This window comes from Mangifera indica, chromosome 18 (genome assembly GCF_011075055.1).
Source record: "Mangifera indica cultivar Alphonso chromosome 18, CATAS_Mindica_2.1, whole genome shotgun sequence".
Lineage (NCBI taxonomy): Eukaryota > Viridiplantae > Streptophyta > Magnoliopsida > Sapindales > Anacardiaceae > Mangifera > Mangifera indica.
The window spans coordinates 12,651,857-12,670,807 of NC_058154.1; the positions used below are offsets into that span (position 1 = coordinate 12,651,857).

Below are 18,951 nucleotides of genomic sequence, written 5' to 3' on the forward strand. Positions count from 1 at the left end.
TTATAATGCCTTGTTGACGTTTGGTTTCGATAATTTTTAATTGTTAAATTTGAACAATTAAGAGATAAGCAATGCATCGTATTATGTTAATGTTTATTTAATCCATTTTTCAAGAGCAATTGATAGAAAAATTATTGTATTTATATTACTTGAATCATATATTATATTATATATAAAAAATTTAATTTTTGGTATCATATATTAAGTATTATATCAAATAATAAAATATATTTTTTTAAATAATAATAAAACACTAAAAAATTTTAATTATCAACATATTATCTTAAAAAATATTACAAAATCTAAAGTTTTTCAAATATATTTTTATCAGTTTTCTAAAAAATAATTTCATGTATATTAAAAATGTATATCATATTTTATTATAAATTAATATATCATATAATTTTTAATATTTAATTTTTAATATATTTTAAGATAGGTATAACTTTTTCCAATATCGAATTGTAAAAGAGGCTATCGGTAAGTATGTCCGTATTTGATAACTACGTCCATATTAGTAAGCCAGAAGTCTCTCTCTCTATATATCACAGTGCTATGTTCCAGCCGACCAAAATTGATTCTGGTGTGATCTGGATGATTTTTGCCTCGAAATTTACCTATCCCTGAACGGCATCTCCTGTCGGCTATCTGGAAAGTGAAGGATGAGATAAAGTATTACGCCAGAGGCCTACCTGACCTGTTCTTCTATTTCAATCCCAATCGTTTGTTGCTTTTTCATTTTATTGTTTTATAGTTGTACTTTTCTTGTATTATAATTCAATTATTGTTGCGTCTGATATGGAGAAAGTTTCTTTTTCCTCTTCCCCTTGTTGTTAATATTAAAGATTGATTACTAGGCTTGAAAATTTTGTGGGGTTGTTGAATTTTCTGTGATGGGCAGTTTAGATAGTGGGAAATTTCAAGAAAAGATGGGAAATTGGGAAGAAGCTTTTGATCGCTTTGAACAAGTGGTTGCTTCTGGGTCTGAGACTATGCAAGTAAAGGCTATAATGAAGCTTGCCCATTTCACTGATAGTTTTCCTGAAGATGTGTTAGCCAGGACTATTCCAATCCTTGCCAAAATTTTTGAAGAAAATAATGGCAGTTTGCCTGTGCAACAAGCGGCTGCTTATTGCTTAAAACAAATTGCTTCACGAGGGGATGGGCCTGGTAGTATGTTGACTATTGAGATTGGTCAGTCTGGTGTTGCTTGTGCTGTGTTAAGGTTATTGCCACAAGCTGGCAATGGTTTTCGAAGAGCTCTTGTTAAATGTTTAAACACTCTTGTCACATTTGGGAAAGTAAATCGGGTGATTTTAGCTAGCAACGGTGGGGTGGAGATTGTTATTGATATGTTGAATTCGTGTCATGATGGTACTAGGAGGTATTTGTTGGAGATTTTGAGTGCGTTGACCTTGTTGAGAGAGGTTCGGAGGGCACTTGCTGCTCTAGGAGGGTTAAGATTTCTTGTTGAGGCTGCTCAGATTGGCAGTATGGTTTCTAGAGAAAGAGCCTGTCAAGCAATTGGGTTGCTTGGAGTTTCGCGGCGCGCTAGGCATACTTTTGTTGAATTGGGAGTGATTCCGGTTCTTGTGGAGTTGTTTAGGATTGGAGATAGTTCGTCAAAGTTGGTGGCTGGTAATTCTCTTGGTGTGATATCGGCTCATGTTGATTACATTAGGCCAGTTGCTGAAGCAGGGGCTATTCCCTTATACGCTGAGTTACTTCAAGCAATTGATCCTATTGGCAAAGAAATTGCTAAGGATGTGTTTTGTATATTAGCTGTTACTGAATCGAATGCAGTTTCAATAGCTGAACACTTGGTGAGAATTCTTAGAGAAGGTGATGATGAAGCTAAAACTGCAGCTGCTGATGTTCTGTGGGATCTGTCTGGTTACAAGCATTCAACTTCAGTTTTTGGAAGCTCGGGCGCAATCCCAGTCCTAGTTAATCTTTTGAGTTATGAAAATGATGAAGTCAAGGAGAAGGTATCTGGGGCTATTGCCCAATTAAGTTACAACGAGCAAGATCGAGTAGCACTTACCGATGCAGGGGTAGTACCAATTATGCTTGAGTTGCTGCATGATGAATCTGACGAGCTGAGAGACAATGCTGCAGAGGCTCTTATAAATTTTTCTGAAGATCCATTGCAAGAGGAGCAAATATCCGGAGCAATTGGTGTTGCATCATTTCAGATTATGCAAAATAGGTTGATCAGACTTCGCATTTCTGACGAGCATGTGGCTAGGTCCATGAGACGGATGAGCATCGATTCACTGACTTGGGACCCTGATCTTCTGTAATTTCTCTCTTTGGTGCCTTTTTAAAGTTTTAATCTTGTTGAAAAATCTGTTTGGCATGCAAATGAAATTCTTTCATTTTTTTAACTTTTCCTAGTTTGCTCATGTTCTTTGGTAGTTTGAACAGACCCAACTCTTCTGCATATTGCTTTTGAAGTTGCTTGAGGATTTCTTGTGTGACTTCTGCATCATTCATGAACCAAAATTTTGCTCAATGAAGCAGATTATTTTTCAGTAATACTTGTTCAAGTTGAGTTCATGTCATCTGTTGCTTAGATTTTGTAGAAGTATTCATCTTGGCATGAAGCCATGTGATGATGTTGAACTTGGCGATTTGTTGAACCTGCAAAGGTCATTCTCTTTATATATAAGGGTGATCCACAAGATGTAATATATTAATACAATAAAACTATGTATACACATTGAGTAATAGGTACACAAATTATGTATCATAATTTGGTTGAGTGTTTGAATTAAAAATAAAGTAACATCTAATCACATGATGGTACAATATCTGTATATTTGTATACTCAAAGTGTACACATGTAACATTGTTCGTATTAATATAAAGTAGAATGCATTGTCCCACCCATGGTTTGCTCACACTTTTTTACTATTTAAGTTTTAATACAACAATTTTCCATCTATTAAATTTTACTCTAGACCCAAATCGAAAGGTGAAAGTTGGCTTGGCTCATTGTGGTTGGAATTTGTTTAGATCAAATTTGATCCAAGCTTGAGTTGAAAGGATTGGTTAATTTTTTAAATCAAATTAAACTTAAGATAGATTCAGTTTAAGTTTGACTTATAATTCAATTTATATCATATTAAGTAATTATTAAAATGATATTACATTGCCTATTATCGGATAAAATAATATTGTTTTATTAATGAGCAGCGAAATTGAGCAATGAATCCAAGTTACAGATTCGAGCCATAAAATTTGAACAGAGTTTGGAACTTTGAACTTAGTCATCGAATCAAACTTGAGTTATCTTTTATTTTGATTTGACGAATTTAAGCTGTTTTATTTTTCATTTAAGTCCAACTCACGCTAGGCAATATTTAGTTTTGGATAGATCCGTACTCAACCTTAGTTAAAATTCAAACATTATTTTTAACAGTAAAATTATATTTTTGTTAGTTAAATTCAAACATTATTTTTAACGGTAAAATTATATTTTTGTTAGTTTGTATAATATGTATTATCGGTTTAGTATAACTTGTATCTATCAAATGCAAGCCAATCATATTTCCTTCACGGACATGGAAATAAACTATCTTCAATTGGAAAGACTAAAACCCTAACCATCACTATTTTTCAATAAAATTGGACTAATGCTTTCAAACAGTAGAGTAGACAAAACCATTTTAAAACCTTCATCGTTTTCTTTGTTATCTATACACAATCATATAGTCAATCCCATTAATTTTTATTCTTTGTGTGAGATCACACATTTTATTTTATGTACTTCTCATTGATATAGATTTACGTATCTCCACTTGGCATTGAACATCCAAAGATAACAATATCCAAGTGGGTCAGCAAAAAATTTAAAGTGAAAACACTATCCTTCGACCATACATACAGCTATCTTCATGGCCTTGTCTGGCATTTATCACATCTTCAATGAACCTTAGTAGCCAACTTTTGCTGCACCAATTAATCAAACATCATCTCATAATTGTAAACTTTTCAGATAAGATTTTAATTTCCTTTGAGAACAAAGTGTGTAAAGAAAGAAACAGACTGTTTTATCGTTGGATGTTATAACTTTTGTACTGACCAGTCACACATAGGTGACATGATTGGTGAGACAGGTTAGCTCAGATTGAATCCAAAATGATAGTTCAAACTCAACTTAAACAAATAACAATAAAGAAGAAGATAGATCATTGAAAAAGTAGAAGAATTGTTGGATGAAAAAAAAGAGAGAAGAACAAGAATCACCGGCAAATCAAACTCATGTCAATAAGTTAAAAATAAGTGGCAATGAACATTCTATAATTAAAATTTGTTTGGATCAATTTGGCTGCAGTGCTATAACTCTTTGCCTACTGCCTCAAAGATCTTTGTGAACTCTCCAGGTTCCTCCAAGTCAATTTGGCTGCAGTTTTTTAGTTTGATAACTCAACTCGAATCACCCTCCAATGATACTATTTATTCCATTGACAATAATATTTATCCTATTGATAATATTAGATGATCCCGATAACATCCCCAACCAGTTTAAATGAGTTCAAACTCGACTTCAAACTGACTTCAAACTGACTATTTAAGACTCAAACTAAGTACAAACCAACTCTTGTCCGAGCTCAACTTGAATCTACCCCAGCCGTCAGATCCTAAAGAAGCATTTGTTGTACTACTTTTGGCAAACAGACACTAATGCATAATACACACAACTGCCACGATTCAGATGCCGACACTTCTTTCCTGGCAGAAAGAAGGTACAATGTTAGTTCATCACTTGCTCTCATTTTTGCTATTATGTTCTCAATATGTTAACCTTGTTTATGGTGCCGCATGAATAAGGGCTAAAAAACGAGAAATGTAACTAATTTCTAACGGCCGTCACCACCATCTTCAAGTTCAGCAATTACATGGTCACCAGAGGGATCATCCTCTGATCTCTTTGAGTATGCATCGGCATCATACTCATTACTATCTGATTCATCGTCGCTGCTCCATTTTCTCTTCATGATTTTAGGAACCAAGCGAGTTACTTCCTTTGCCGCCAACTTTACTTCATTGTTTATCCGTTCAAACCTGATAGCACTAACTTTTCTGGCATTTCCAGCTAATATCTGCATCATAGACGGAAATTGCTATCAGAAAGGCTAAATAATATCTCACAGCACTGGAAATCAGCATATGTAGGATCCAGATATATAAATTCATAGGTGATTCCAAGAATCTTACAACCAAAACCAGTTAATGTAAAAGATGGCAGCATACTAAAATGATAGCAGTGGGTTCTAAAGGTTTAGTTTTACGCCAGAGCAATACTATATATACACACTTTTTAATACACATTGGATATACAAATGATGTGTCATCATGCGATTGAGTGTTTACTTTATCTTTAATTCAAAATCACTTAATCATATGATGATATATCATTTGTGTACCTAGTAGTGGATTCAAAAATGTGTGTACATAGTTTTATTGTTTACACAATGATTTGGAAGCTAAGTTCTTTATAGAAAAACTAATATTCATCAATTTAATGCAGGAGTAAAACAACATATATAAACAATTTTTACTAACTTATTCATATAAATTGATGTGTTAACATATAATAAGATGGTATAATTGTTTATTTTTTCTCTTACTTCAAAATCACCCAATCATATGTTGTTTCGTCAGTTTGTGTGGATAAAATAATAAGAAATGTTTGTACATGTAATTTATTTTTTAATGCAGAAGCAAAGACAAACTTATAACCACAACTTAATGTGATGGAGCTTCCAAAAAAGTAAATGTAGCACAAAGGAATTCGGACCATACCTCAAGTTTGTAAATTACATGCTTTTCCTTCAATTCTTGATGGTCGGATCCAGATTCGTTATGTTCTTCACTTTCATCCTGGTTTTCCTTTTCAAGGACCACTTTCATACTCTCACCGGTCCTTGGGATATATCCAAAAGCCTCACATATAAAACCTGATACCGTCTCATACTGATGGCCCTATAAAATAATAGGAAAAGAAAAAGGTAACTGGATAAGTGAATATAAGCAACCATATAATTTAAGAATTCGTATAATTGCAGTATGACTGAAATGTTGCTCATTGTGATGACAATTTGGTTCTTACAAATGTTTCCCCCTCCCCTATTGGGATGAATGGGCATTCTTAAAACAGTCCTATGCAAACAAGCTGAGCCGCTTGTTGTTACTTGACTTTGTGAGCTCACAGCTCAGCCCAGAATATAATATCAATTAGTCTTTAAAAAATTTTAAATCTTGCACTTACAACCCTGAAATCCTACTCTTGACTTTGAATATGGGGCAATTAATGAATATATATGTTATAGGGTTTAACTATAATTTCTTGAGTCAAGCTCGAGTCAACCTATTCTATTTTCAAGTTCATGTTCAAACTCAAGCTAAGCAATCCTCAGCTAGGCTCAATTGTAGCCCTACCTCCAACAGGTTTCCACAGATTAAGAGGAATTGAAAACACCTTATAACTATAACCATGATAAGTAATCCCGCTGCAGTAAGTAATGCATATGCTAACCCATGAAGAAGCATTTATACTATATACATTTTAACATGAACATCACTGTGGCATTGCTTCGGTAATCTCATTTTTGACGCTTAAAGGAAATGTCATACCTCTGGCATTTTGACATTTAAATCTTCAGAGAGCTGATCAATAGATGTATTAGCATCCACATCATATACCCCCTCTGCTCGCATCACAATGTAGCCAGTTTTCTTCTGGATCTCCTCCTATTATTGAGTGATAGAGGGATATAATGCAGATAAATCAAAATAATGATGAAAACATAATAGCTACTATTATGTCTATCATTTAGCAATTTTATTACAAAGAAAAAATTAACAGTGAGATTTACTTTTGAATCATTTTCATCAAAGATTTCACCAACAATTTCCTCAACCACATCTTCCAGGGTTACTATCTGCTTCATTGAGAAATAAGAAATGATTATTAGGCCATCAAAATTAAAGGTCAAAAGTACTTATTGAGTCACCCAGGCAATCATTCAACATCAAACGTTTTATGAAAAACAAATTCTTAGTTTGGTTCAGACACAAGTGTATACATACCCCCACAGTTCCACCATACTCATTTAGAACAACAGCCATGTGAACCTTCCTAATGCGGAACTCTCTGAGAAGATTCCAAACTGACATCGAATCTGCAAAACCAATAACAAATTCCTATTTGATTCAGACAGATAATATAGACAACAGGTTCATGTAAAATGAATAATACAATATATTTCATTAAGTATTACAGCATCAACTCAAAAATGCCTATAAGAATTACCAGGCACGAAGTATGCAGGTTTGTGGGCCATGTCTCCCACTGTAGTACTTTCTAGCAGATCCCCCTTCAAAATAGAAAGATCATAATTCTGCACACTATGAGATTGTCATATAGAATCAATAAAAATTGCAGTATTAACATCAGAGTGGGAGGAACAGAAATAAAAATCTCCTGACCTTCTGAACATAATCCAGAAGATCCATAGCATATGCAATACCCACTATATTGTCAACACGTTGCTCAAACACAGGCACCCTAAACACACATCCTCAAGCTTCTTAGCTTTTTGAATATGCACTCACTGAAACTTGAACTGCTAAGAATTGATTTACCTTGAATATTGATGAGTCACCCACAAGTTGTGGAAATCAACAAGAGTGGCACTGGCATCAATTGCAACTACATCAACGAGAGGTGTCATCACCTCCCTAACATGTGTATCCTTTATCTCTAACACATTTTCAATCATATCCTGCAAGGTAATTCTTAATAAAAGAGCATCTGAACAATAAAAAAACAAGCTGAAAAATAATTTTGGAAGGTTTTCCTTGATTTCTTGAGGTTATAACTAATTAAAAAATTCACAAAGATATGATATTATTTTGTAGGTTATAAGTTCATTTTAATTGATATGCCCCTTTTGTTAGTTAAGAAAAAATGTGAAATGATCAAATAAGTCACATCGATTGCAATTATCACATTTACCTAGTATATATTGGCAATACGACTATACTATAGGATGGAGAAAGCAATTCATTGTGAAACTTCAGGTTGTTAGTACATGGCTTTACAGATTTCTTTCAGTACTAGCATCCAGAAACTATACAAAATGACACATTTAATATCAAAACATCAAGATATAAGAAAATTATAATTCATAATTCATTACCTGCTCTTCCTCTTCTATTGCCCCACTCAACTCTGCTCCGCGCAACATCAGCTTCAACTCATCTTCAGTAACATATGGCTCACTGATAGGGAAAACATATATACAAACAGATAAGAAGAATAGATAAGAGAACATTCTTTATGAAAATCTAAGTAATGACTCTCTTGATTAAGATTTCCTCACTGATAAGAATATTTGCCTCATACAGAGGACATTGGGGCATAGCCTGACCAATACTTAAGATGCAAAATTAAAACAAAATCCCAAATCCGTTTTAATAACAGAATACAGTCAAATGAAATTCCTCTTGCAATAGGCTCTTGTTTTGCTACAGTTATAACTACCACTTAAACCTCGGCTTCACAGCTAGTTACCTACTGCCACATTGTAACCCTAACTTCTTTTTCTACATAGCCTCAAACAGATACGAATAACATCATACATATATAACGTCATAAATAGCAAATTCATAATCATAACCTTGCATCCTGTTCTTTTACTAGCCAATAAAAATATTCTTGTATACAGCTGAAAACTATTTGGCTCCTTCAAATGAGTTGTCTAAAATCACAACATGATCAAGGGACATGACAATTTGATGGAAATGGCTAACAAATGAAGTATGATGTGCAAGGTACAAAAAGATTGAAACAAAAATAGCAATGATTACTTTTCACAAAAAAAAAAAAAGATCATGATCAACCCACACCTTCTTCCTTTCAAACCAAGAGCTTTTAGCATTCCCATTGATAGATATGTAACAACTCTTCCCACAGGGTAAAGTACCAAGGAAAGCCATGCCACTGGCCTGACCTAGAAGCATTGCAAAGTCAAATAGAGCCCAGATGGTAACATCAGCAAACCATGAAAACCTACAGAACTACAGTAAGCATATGGTTGAAGAAAAAAACAAGGGAAAGCCAACTCTATTAAGTGTTAATAAAGAAGTCCTTTTATTGACTGAAGAAAATGAAATATATAATTTCTAAACTTACCACAAACCTAGCAACCTCTGTGGCATTGTGAACAGCAACACTTTTGGGAGTAATTTCAGTAAGAAGTAATACGGCCACCTAACATCATTCAGGAAATGGAAAGCTGGTTAAAGTGATTGCAATATGGTATAGACATCTTAGTGTGTATTTTCATGAGTTTTAAATCCATAGAAAACATGAACTATGTTTCAATGTGGATAAAATTGATTGCAACCCATATATTGAGAACCTATAACTTAGATGTCAACCATAAGACTTGCCTGGCAATTCAATAAGAGTTCATAAAATATACGCATGCCCTTAAAAGAGAGGAAATGTTATACTTACAGTCATTACTCCTGTTGCTGCACTGACACCAGCCTCACCAAATAATGTTGTTGCTGCCTCCGTGACTAATGCAGTGGCTCCAATATTTGCCACACTATATACATAAGAATCTATAAAAGAATTAATTTTCAAACTCGGTATGAAAAGAAAAAATTAGTTACACTATCATTAAAGGGGAGGGTAGTACGTCGTGCCAATGAGAATAGTTGTCAAAAATCGAGTAACATCACTTCGAAGCATTTTAAAGACACCATTATCAGGCTCCTTTTCAGCCAATTCCCGCACCTGATACAGAATGATATCAAACAGCCCTTCAGAACACATAAAACTATTTGGAGAAATGGTGACCATCTACTTACACCAAAAAGCACCATATGATGTTTCAAGTTAATGTCTTCTATGCTGGAAACAGGTACCATGTTTTACAATTCAAAGACCTTTTTGCATAAATATCAGTTTCTGTTAAGTACCAATTCGGGCTCTATCATAAGCAACAATGCAGCCCTCATTTGTACACAACATATATTACATAATCAAGTTTAACAAAGAAAGCAAATACGTCATACACTCCATCATAAATTCTCACTCCGATTTGCATCAACTTCGCCCCGACTAAAACCCAAACTTAAAAAAAAAACATATGCACAACAGCTCAATGGAACAAATTCTAATATTATACCCAACATAAACCACATATGATACAGAAGCACTAGAATAAATAAAATTAAACAGTTTACTCTTCAAAAGATTAACGCAGTGTACTTTAAATTGTTCTAGACTCCATTAATCACTAGCATTAGAAAGACACTAAACTAAGTTAACACAATTCAAAGAGCAGAGTAATAACCAATACTTAAACGCATAGTTTATGACAACAAAATTACATAAACAATAAAAAAAAGCACAAATCAATCCCATTCAACAATTATATACCTTCCAAGGCCAAAGCGTGGTGATAGACGTCTCAGCCATTGAAAAGAAAGCAGACAACCCCAAAAGCGCAGCCAAAACCAAACCTTGCTCTTTAAACACTCTCAAAATCTGAGAAACTTTTGGCCAAGCATTCTTCAACAACAATATGTTTTGTCCAATAACTCCATACCCTGCATTTACAGCACTCTCCACAGCAAAAACTCTCTTGCAACCAAACACCAAAACCCCACAAACAAGTGCTCCTAAAACTACTCCACCTTTCAACAAAATCTTAACTTTATCTAAATTTGAATCTAAAACTTCATTTTGATGACGACCCAGTTCAGGAGCAACTTTATTTATTGGTTTCAAGAGGGTTTTAGAGTCGAAAGTTTTGTTTTTCGGCAATCTAGAAACGTGAAACTTTGGATAGTGATGAATTCTCGGTGAAATTTTGTAAGGAACTTTAGAACAGCGATTTTGATGGCTGAGAACCGAGTTTTTTATTGTTGGAACGAAAGTGGGTCGATTGAAAACCGAAGATTCAAGAGCAAACTCCATGATATACAAACAAAAATAATAGAAAATTGAAACTTTGATAAACCCCAACAAAATAATTAGCCAAAAAAAGAAACCCAGTATTTAAAGTAAAATATTAACGACGAATTTCAATCAAAATTTAGAAATGAAGAAGATTGAGATATGTACAAGAATTTATGGGTTTTGTTTTGGAGATTGAATTTAGTAGTGAAAGTTAGAGGGTGGAGGTAAAGGGGCTTTGGGGTTTTGGGAAGGGCAAAGGAGGTAGAAGATTTTGAGATCTGATTGAAATGGAAGATTTAGAATTAGAGATGTGAAGGCGGAGACTCTTCCATTTCATTTGGAGGTACCAAAGAAGAGGAGGGTTTTGGTGTGTTCGGTTTTGGTGGGTGAGAAAGAAGGATTCATCAAATTGCAATTGCAAGTGGGAGTGACAACTGACTAGGATTGCCCTTTGTAAGTTAAAAATTTACAACTGCATACTTGACATCTTACTATCTACTAGTTCGTGCAGGTTTATATTGAATTGAATTCAAATTCACTATTGCCCGACTCTGTAAACAGGTAGTTTGATTCAATTATAATATTAATCAATTTTTAATAAATATATAAATTATGATTTATGGGGTTTAACTAGATGTCTTGAGTTTAGTCAAACTCAATTCTATTAGAAGATTATTTATCTATCTCAAACTAAACAATACTTAATCATATGGAACGTGAGCTAGATAGCACTCAATTCCACTTGGCTCGCACAATTACAACCCTGACTAAGCAGGGATGACCTTTTTTTTAGCTAGATTCCTTAATAAGGTTCTTCTGCTTTGGAGTCACAACTCACGAATGTTCAATTCTAAGTCAGAATTAAAAAATGACAGTGGTGTCCGAGAGCCGCCAAACGGGGCAGGATAGTACGAAACTGTAATCCGGCAAAGATTTTGAATTTGACACGTGGGTCAACATCTCTCTCCCTCCAGGCGACTTACCTGGAAAGGTGTCAAATTTTGTCTCACTTCAGCCTTAGTGCTAACTGCTTTGCTCTTTCTCTCAGCTGACTCTAGGTTGACATGTTAACTCTCTCCAAGTTCCGACAACCTATCTTTTGTCTCCAAGTCTCTCTTAAAGCTTTTTTTTTTTTAAAACATGGTATATAATACACGCACTCACAACTCGAAAGAGTCTTCAAACCTAAAAAATGAAGCTTCTTCATTCAACACAGGGTGTGTCTTTAACTTTACTTACACAGTCATTTTCATTTATGCATTCAGGTACTCAGTTTCTTCTCAAACCCATTTTCCCACGTTGGTTTTCTGCTTCACTACACTTAGTTTTGTTACTAGCTTTGTTATTCTCATGGGTTTGGAAGAAAATGGAAGAGAGTCTTAATCCTAGAACCGAAGAGTTAAGAAAAGAGAGTTTTTGTGGTATCGTCAAACTTTGGTCTGTTGTTTAAGTGTTTCAGTGCTGAATCTTGTGTTGTGCCTTTTGAGTTACTTCTATTGGCATACAAATGGCTGGTCTGACAATGAAGTGGTCGCCCTTTTGGATTTAGTGTTGAAAACGCTTGGTTGGGGTGCAATTTGCAGTTATTTGCATACCCAGTTTTTTAATTTAGGTGAAAAAAAGTTCCCATTTTCATTGAGAGTTTGGTGGGGCTCTTACTTGTTCGTGACACTGTTCTTTACAGAAACCATATGTCTTTATCAATTCAGTATTTGGTGTCTGATGCTGTCTCTGTTATCACTGGGTTGTTTTTCTGTTATGTGGGGTTTTTTAAGAGAAGTGAGGGTGAAGATACCATCCTTCAAGAACCCCTTTTGACTGGTAATTCAAATATAAGTGATGATGTTGGATCAAGAATCAAGTTCAGAGGGGCTGATAATATGACCCCTTATTCAATGCTGGTCTATTTAGTCTTTTTACTTTCTCTTGGATCGGTTCTTTGATTGCTGTTGGCTATAAGAAAACGTTGGACCCGGAAGATGTGCCTCAGTTAGATAGGCATGATAGTGTAGTTGAGGCTTTTCCAGTCTTTAGAAGTAAACTCGAAGCAGATGGTGGTGTGGGGAGTGGAGTTACCACACTAAAACTGTTGAAGGCATTGGTCTGGTCAGCATGGAAGGAAATTCTATTGACAGGCTTCCATGCTCTTCTATACACAATGGCCACATACCTCGGCCCATACCTCATTGGCATTTCGTGCAGTCCCTCACTAGGAGAAGTGAATTTGAAAACGAGGGGTATGTTTTGGTTTCTGCTTTTTTGGTTCGAAACTTGTGGAGAGCTTCTCCCAGATACATTGGATATTTCGCTTGCAGCAGGTTGGAATTAGGATCCGTGCAATTCTTACAACCATGGTGTACAATAAGGGTTTGACAGTTTCATGTCAGGCGAATCAAAGGCGCACCAATGGGGAAATCATTAATTTAATGACAGTTGCTGGTCCATGCACGATCCATGGATTCTACTTGTGCATATTGTTTTGTCCTTCTTGATCTTGCGTAAAAATCTTGGCCTTGCATCTATTGCAACTTTTCTTGCAACAGTAGTTGCTATGCTGCCGAATTTTCCTTTGGAGAGATTGCAAAAGAGGTTCCACGAAAAGACGATGAAATCGAAAGATATTAGGATGAAGGCAACTTCTGAGATTCTGAGGAACACTAGAATTCTTAAACTTCAGGGATGGGAGATGAAGTTTTTGTCTAAGATTGTTAAGCTCAGAAAGACCGAGGCCGGATGGTTGAAAAAATATGTTCACAGTTCTGCCATAACCAGTTTTGTCTCCAGAAGTGCCCCTACTTTTGTGTCTGTGGCCACTTTTTGCGCTTGTATGCTTATACGAATCTCACTTGAGTCAGGCAAGGTCTTATCTGCACTCACAACATTGAAGATTCTTCATCAGCCGCTCCACAATCTTCCTGACACAATTTCAATGGTAATTCAGACTAAGGTTTCGCTTGATAGAATTGCATCTTTCCTATTTCTTGAGGAGTTGCAAACCGATGTTATAAAAAAGCTGCCGATAGGAAGTTCTGATACAGCAATTGACATATCTGACGCGAACTTTTCGTGGGATGCTTCTTCTGGAAATCAAACGCTAAGAGATATCAACTTTAAAGTATTCCAAGGCATGAGGGTTGCAGTTTGTGGTACTGTTGGCTCCGGCAAATCTAGCTTACTTTCCAGTATCTTGGGAGAGTTACCCAGGATATCTGGTACGCTTACGCTGTGCGGTACAAAGGCTTATGTTGCTCAGTTGCCGTGGATACAGAGTTGCAAGATTGAAGACAACATCTTGTTTGGTAAGGAGATGGACAGAGAAAGGTATGACGGAGTTCTTGAAACATGTTGCCTTAGGAAAGACTTGGAAATCCTTCCTTCTGGTGATCAGACGGTTATAGGCAAGAGGGGAATCAATTTGAGTGGACAGAAGCAAAGAATACAGATTGCACGCGCTTTGTACCAGGATACTGATATATATTTGTTTGACAATCCTTTTAGTGCAGTGGATGCACATACAGGACCTCACCTCTTTAAGGTTACTTTTTTTCAATCACAATGCTTTTACTTCTAGTGAAATTTAGGTTTATTCAACTAATTTATGCATAAACATGTCTCTACTCATGCGATTCAGTGCTTGTGATGAGTTGTGATAATCTTTCTTGTTTGAGGATAAACACATCAGAACTGATTCTTCTGTTTTTCAGGCAGGAAGTTTTGCTGGGTCTTTTGAGTTCAAAAACTGTAATTTATGTTACTCATCAAGTCGAGTTCTTACCAGCTGCTGATCTTATCTTGGTGAGAAATTTACATTACTCTTTGTTTTTTCTTTTTCAGAAAGTGGCTGCATTCCTTCTTATTCATAACTCATTAACTCTATTTATCCCTTTTCTTTTTTAGGTAATGAAAGATGGAAAGATTTCGCAATCTGGAAAGTACAGTGACATTCTGAATTCGGGCACTGACTTTATGGAACTTGTGGGTGCACATAAGCAAGCTTTGTCAGCTCTTGATTCCATAGATGGTGGCACGAGTAGTAGTGGCGGTTGTGCTAGGAAAGAACATAAAGATGTTCAGAATGATAAAGCGGATGAAGTCGCGGAGCCAAAAGGGCAGCTTGTGCATGAAGAAGAGAGAGAGAAAGGTCGAGTTCACAACAGCATACGGAGGAGCCCTTGTGCCATTTATAGTGTTGGCTCAGATTCTTTTTCAGGGCCCTCAAATTGGCAGCAATTATTGGATGGCTATGGCAACTCCTGTGTCAGACGATGCAAAACTACCTGTTGGGGGATCGAAACTTATTATCGTGTACGTAGCATTTTCTATCGGGAGTTCCTTTTGCATCCTTTGCAGAGACACACTTCTTGTGACGGCCGGATTCAAAACAGCCAATACTCTCTTCAATAAAATGCATATGAGCATTTTCCGTGCCCCCATGTCCTCCTTTGATGCAACCCCGAGTGGACGAATTCTAAACAGAGTAAGTTGATATTTATCTTTCTTTTATTCAGCTTGAAACAGAGTAACATTTTTCCTTGTTTTCTCAGTATTCTTAATTTATGTGCTTCCTTGTTTAGGCTTCTTCCGATCGAAGTGCTGTTGATATGAGCATTCCGAATCGAGCTGGATCCCTTGCATTCTCAACGATCCAGCTTCTAGGAATCATTTTAGTAACGTCTCAGGTTGCATGGCAAGTTTTTATTGTTTTAATCTCTGTGATCGCCACCAGCATTTGGTATAAGGTAATCCTTGTGTTCTCGGTGACTCTCCAAGCTACACCGAATTACGGCTTCACATTAAATCTCCTATAAAATCTTTAGTATTACCTCATGTTTTGTTTTTGCTTTCTTTTTTTCCCTCGAGAACTTTAGATGATAATTGCCTGTAAAAGGGTTTAGATGCACCAATTTCCAAAGGGTGATCTCTGACGGTGTTATAATTTTGCAGCAATTTTACTTACCATCAGCACTAGAACTTTCACAGTTGGTTGGCATATGCAAAGCTCCAGTGATACAGCATTTTGCTGAAACGATTTCAGGGTCAAATACAATCAGGAGCTTCAATCAAGAATCAAGGTTCCAAGACACAAATATGAAACTGATGGATGGATATTCCAGGACCAAATTCCATGCGGCTGCTGCCATGGAGTGGCTATGCTTCCGCCTGGATTTGTTGTCTTCTCTAACATTGGCTCTTTCTTTGATTTTCCTAATTTCTATTCCAAAGGGAGTTATCGATCCAGGTAATTGGGTCGCCTTTTCTTATTACTAATCTCTCTTGGTATCGACAATGATTCTTAAAGGACTTTCCCATTTTTAAGCAATTGCTGGCTTGGCTGTGACATATGGACTCACTCTAAACACACTGCAAGTTCATGTCATTTACAATCCATGCAATCTGGAGAACAAGATCATTTCAGTTGAGAGAATGCTTCAACACAATAGTATTCGGAGTAAGCCACCTCTTGTGATCGAAAAAAATCAGCCTGACCGATGCTGGCCATGTGTGGAGAAGTTGACATTTGTGATCTGCAGGTAATTCTACTTGTTTGTAGCATTCTATAATTCATCAGTAATAAATGCATGGTCGATGAATATGGTTATCCTTTAGGTCCGCTATGCCAGGCACATGCCACTTGTGTTACGAGGTCTCACTTGCACTTTTCGGGGAGGAATGAAAACCGGCATTGTAGGGAGAACAGGAGGTGGTAAATCGACTCTCATTCAAGCACTTTTCCGGATTGTTGAACGTGCAGCCGGTCAGATTGTTATAGATGGCAACAACATCTAGTCAATTGAGCTGCATGATTTACGGTCCAGACTAAGCATCATTCCTCAATGTCCAACCATGTTTGAAGGAACTGTCCGAAGCAACCTGGATCCTCTCGAAGAATACACAGATGAGCAAATATGGGAGGTATATCGCTTTTACCTTTACTCCTGTGTTCTTCTACTTTGAGTTGCTGAAATTTATTCAAATTGTTAGATTCCAGAGGTCTGTCACCTCTTATTTCTGTCGCATCGGTTGCAAGATTTTCAAAAACACATAAATTTTATTGTGTATGGTTAAATGAATTTTGCAGTTACTGAGAATGGAGAGAACTGGAGCATGGGTCAGCGACAATTGGTCTGTCTCAGACGAGTACTACAAAAGAAAAGTAAGGCCCTGGTGCTCGATGAAGCTACTGCATCTGTTGACACTGCTACAGATAATGTGATTCAGCAAACTCTTTGGCAACACTTTTCTGATTGCACAGTCATAACGGTTGCACATCGGTTAACATCTGTTATCGACAGCAATATGGTTTTGCTTATAAATCATGGTCAGTTTACTCATTTAGTATGATTCTTCAATAGATTGGATGCTATGACATATTATTCATTTATCTATATGCTGGTATAGGGCTTATCGAGGAATATGATTCTCCATCGAAGTTGCTCAAAAACAAATCGTCTTCTTTTGCGCAGCTTGTTGCAGAGTACACTGCAAGATCAATTTCCAGTTTTCAGAACCAAGGTTGAATCTGAAGGCCAAAATATATTGTACAAAATTTGATATGTATCAGAACAGATTTTGTACACCAGTCTACTTGTATAAAGAAACAGTATATTTAAATAAAACTATGTGTACCCAATTTTAAGTATCCAATTAAATAACTAGATGATGTGTCATCATGTAATTGAATGATTTTAAATTAAAGATAAATTAACACTCAATCATATGTTAACACATCATCTAAGTACTTAATTGAGTATTCAAAATTGGATACATATAACATTGTCGTTTACATTTTAGTTTCTATTGATGTGTGCAGAATGTTTGATGTTGTTTATAATTTGGGTTTATGTTAATGCAATGTCGAAATTGAACACTTTTGCCTCCAAAGTAGAACCTTACTAAGAAATCCAGCTCATAAAAAATAGTCATTTTGTGTTGAAGTAGCATATGTAGGAATGGATTCAAATCGAGCCAAATTTGAATAAAGGTAAACTCGAGCGTAGTTGGAATCTAAAACAGCCAACTTGGGATTGAGATTGGCTCATTCGAATTGTCAAAGAAGAAGAAAAATCATCGATGATGCAAGTTTTGTTTGAAATCATTCGAGTTTGAACTAAAAGTTTTTCAACTCAGACTCGGTTCATTTGAGCAAAATATCAATCTAAGTTCGAGTAGTTTGGATCAAAGCCAATGATTTGGGTTTTGGGTAATGCAATGATAGAATTGAACACATGTGACTTCAAAGTAGAAGAACATCCAGCTCAAAAATAAGTCATCAGTTTTGCAAGTAGCATATGATTGTTCCCCTGAATCCACCTATTCTCCTTCCCTGGAAATTGAAATAGAAGTGGAGGTATCGAACTATCACATTTTTACTACTTATGGGACTGAATTTTTTTTTATTAAAGCGACTAAACTCTTACATCTTTTTAAAAATCCATATCTTGAATCCACAATTCTTAAATTCGAATAACCATTTATAGAATTTAAATGACCGACCTTTGTAAATTCATGGAACTATATAGAAATCTCTCAGGATAGAATCTCTCATCTTGGCTCCAGTATTTGGAAACTCTCCCCCATCGCCCATGCATTTACCATAACTTTTTTTTTTACTGGTAAGTTCTCACATCTCTTCCTACTTCTCCTGGAAGTAACACGGCAACCAACTTCAAATCTTTTAATTCGTGAAGCTTTCTTCATTGACTGATTCTTTCACTGTGGACGAAAAATATTACAAAATGAAAGAGAGATTTCTTTGTTGTCTCTGTCTAAACTGAGCTCATAAGCTTAACTCACCCTAATTTTGTGACACACTCTCTCTTTACATTCATTTTAATATAATTTTTATATATAAATTCCAACTAATGGATAATTGAAATATGTACTCAAGGTTGCAATTTCATAAGTTATACTTGCACTATTTTGGGGCGCTCCAGTTCACAAGGCATATCTTTTATGTTCAATTA

The 18,951-nt window shown here is 35.8% G+C and overlaps 2 protein-coding genes and 1 pseudogene across 3 annotated transcripts; 2 read left to right on the plus strand and 1 right to left on the minus strand.

Annotated features, from left to right (window-relative positions):
• Positions 1-483: 483 nt before the first annotated feature.
• On the plus strand, positions 484-2,538 carry LOC123202472 (protein ARABIDILLO 1). The gene is made up of 2 exons (XM_044618427.1): positions 484-2,299; positions 2,419-2,538. The coding sequence occupies exons 1-2, from the start codon at positions 894-896 to the stop codon at positions 2,453-2,455; spliced, it is 1,443 nt and encodes a 480-aa protein (XP_044474362.1). The 5' UTR covers positions 484-893; the 3' UTR covers positions 2,456-2,538.
• Positions 2,539-4,247: 1,709 nt separating this feature from the next.
• On the minus strand, positions 4,248-11,445 carry LOC123202087 (putative DUF21 domain-containing protein At3g13070, chloroplastic). 2 transcript variants are annotated; one of them, XM_044617813.1, is made up of 14 exons: positions 10,466-11,445; positions 9,720-9,817; positions 9,533-9,626; positions 9,206-9,283; positions 8,920-9,023; positions 8,211-8,292; positions 7,654-7,793; positions 7,498-7,576; positions 7,322-7,409; positions 7,099-7,190; positions 6,885-6,950; positions 6,643-6,759; positions 5,812-5,991; positions 4,248-5,108 (listed from the first exon to the last, which is right to left on the minus strand). In XM_044617813.1, exons 1-14 carry the CDS (start codon positions 11,003-11,005, stop codon positions 4,866-4,868), a joined length of 2,001 nt encoding a protein of 666 aa, XP_044473748.1. In that variant the 5' UTR covers positions 11,006-11,445; the 3' UTR covers positions 4,248-4,865. The 2 variants fall into 2 exon arrangements, with proteins under 2 accessions (XP_044473748.1, XP_044473749.1); XM_044617814.1 differs by having other exon boundaries at positions 7,322-7,385; positions 10,466-11,442.
• Positions 11,446-12,242: 797 nt separating this feature from the next.
• Positions 12,243-17,619, plus strand: LOC123202439 (annotated as a pseudogene).
• Positions 17,620-18,951: the final 1,332 nt, after the last annotated feature.

Excerpts from the sequence above, each read along its gene's own strand:
- LOC123202472 (XM_044618427.1), top strand. The coding sequence starts at position 894 with ATGGGCAGTTTAGATAGTGGGAAATTTCAAGAAAAGATGGGAAATTGG. Across the intron at positions 2,300-2,418 it reads ACTTGGGACCCTGATCTTCT|TTTGAACAGACCCAACTCTT; the intron begins GTAATTTCTCTC and ends GTTCTTTGGTAG.
- LOC123202087 (XM_044617813.1), bottom strand. The coding sequence starts at position 11,005 with ATGGAGTTTGCTCTTGAATCTTCGGTTTTCAATCGACCCACTTTCGTT. Across the intron at positions 6,951-7,098 it reads AGTATGGTGGAACTGTGGGG|ATAGTAACCCTGGAAGATGT; the intron begins GTATGTATACAC and ends TCAATGAAGCAG. Across the intron at positions 5,109-5,811 it reads ATGTAATTTACAAACTTGAG|ATATTAGCTGGAAATGCCAG; the intron begins GTATGGTCCGAA and ends TCTATGATGCAG.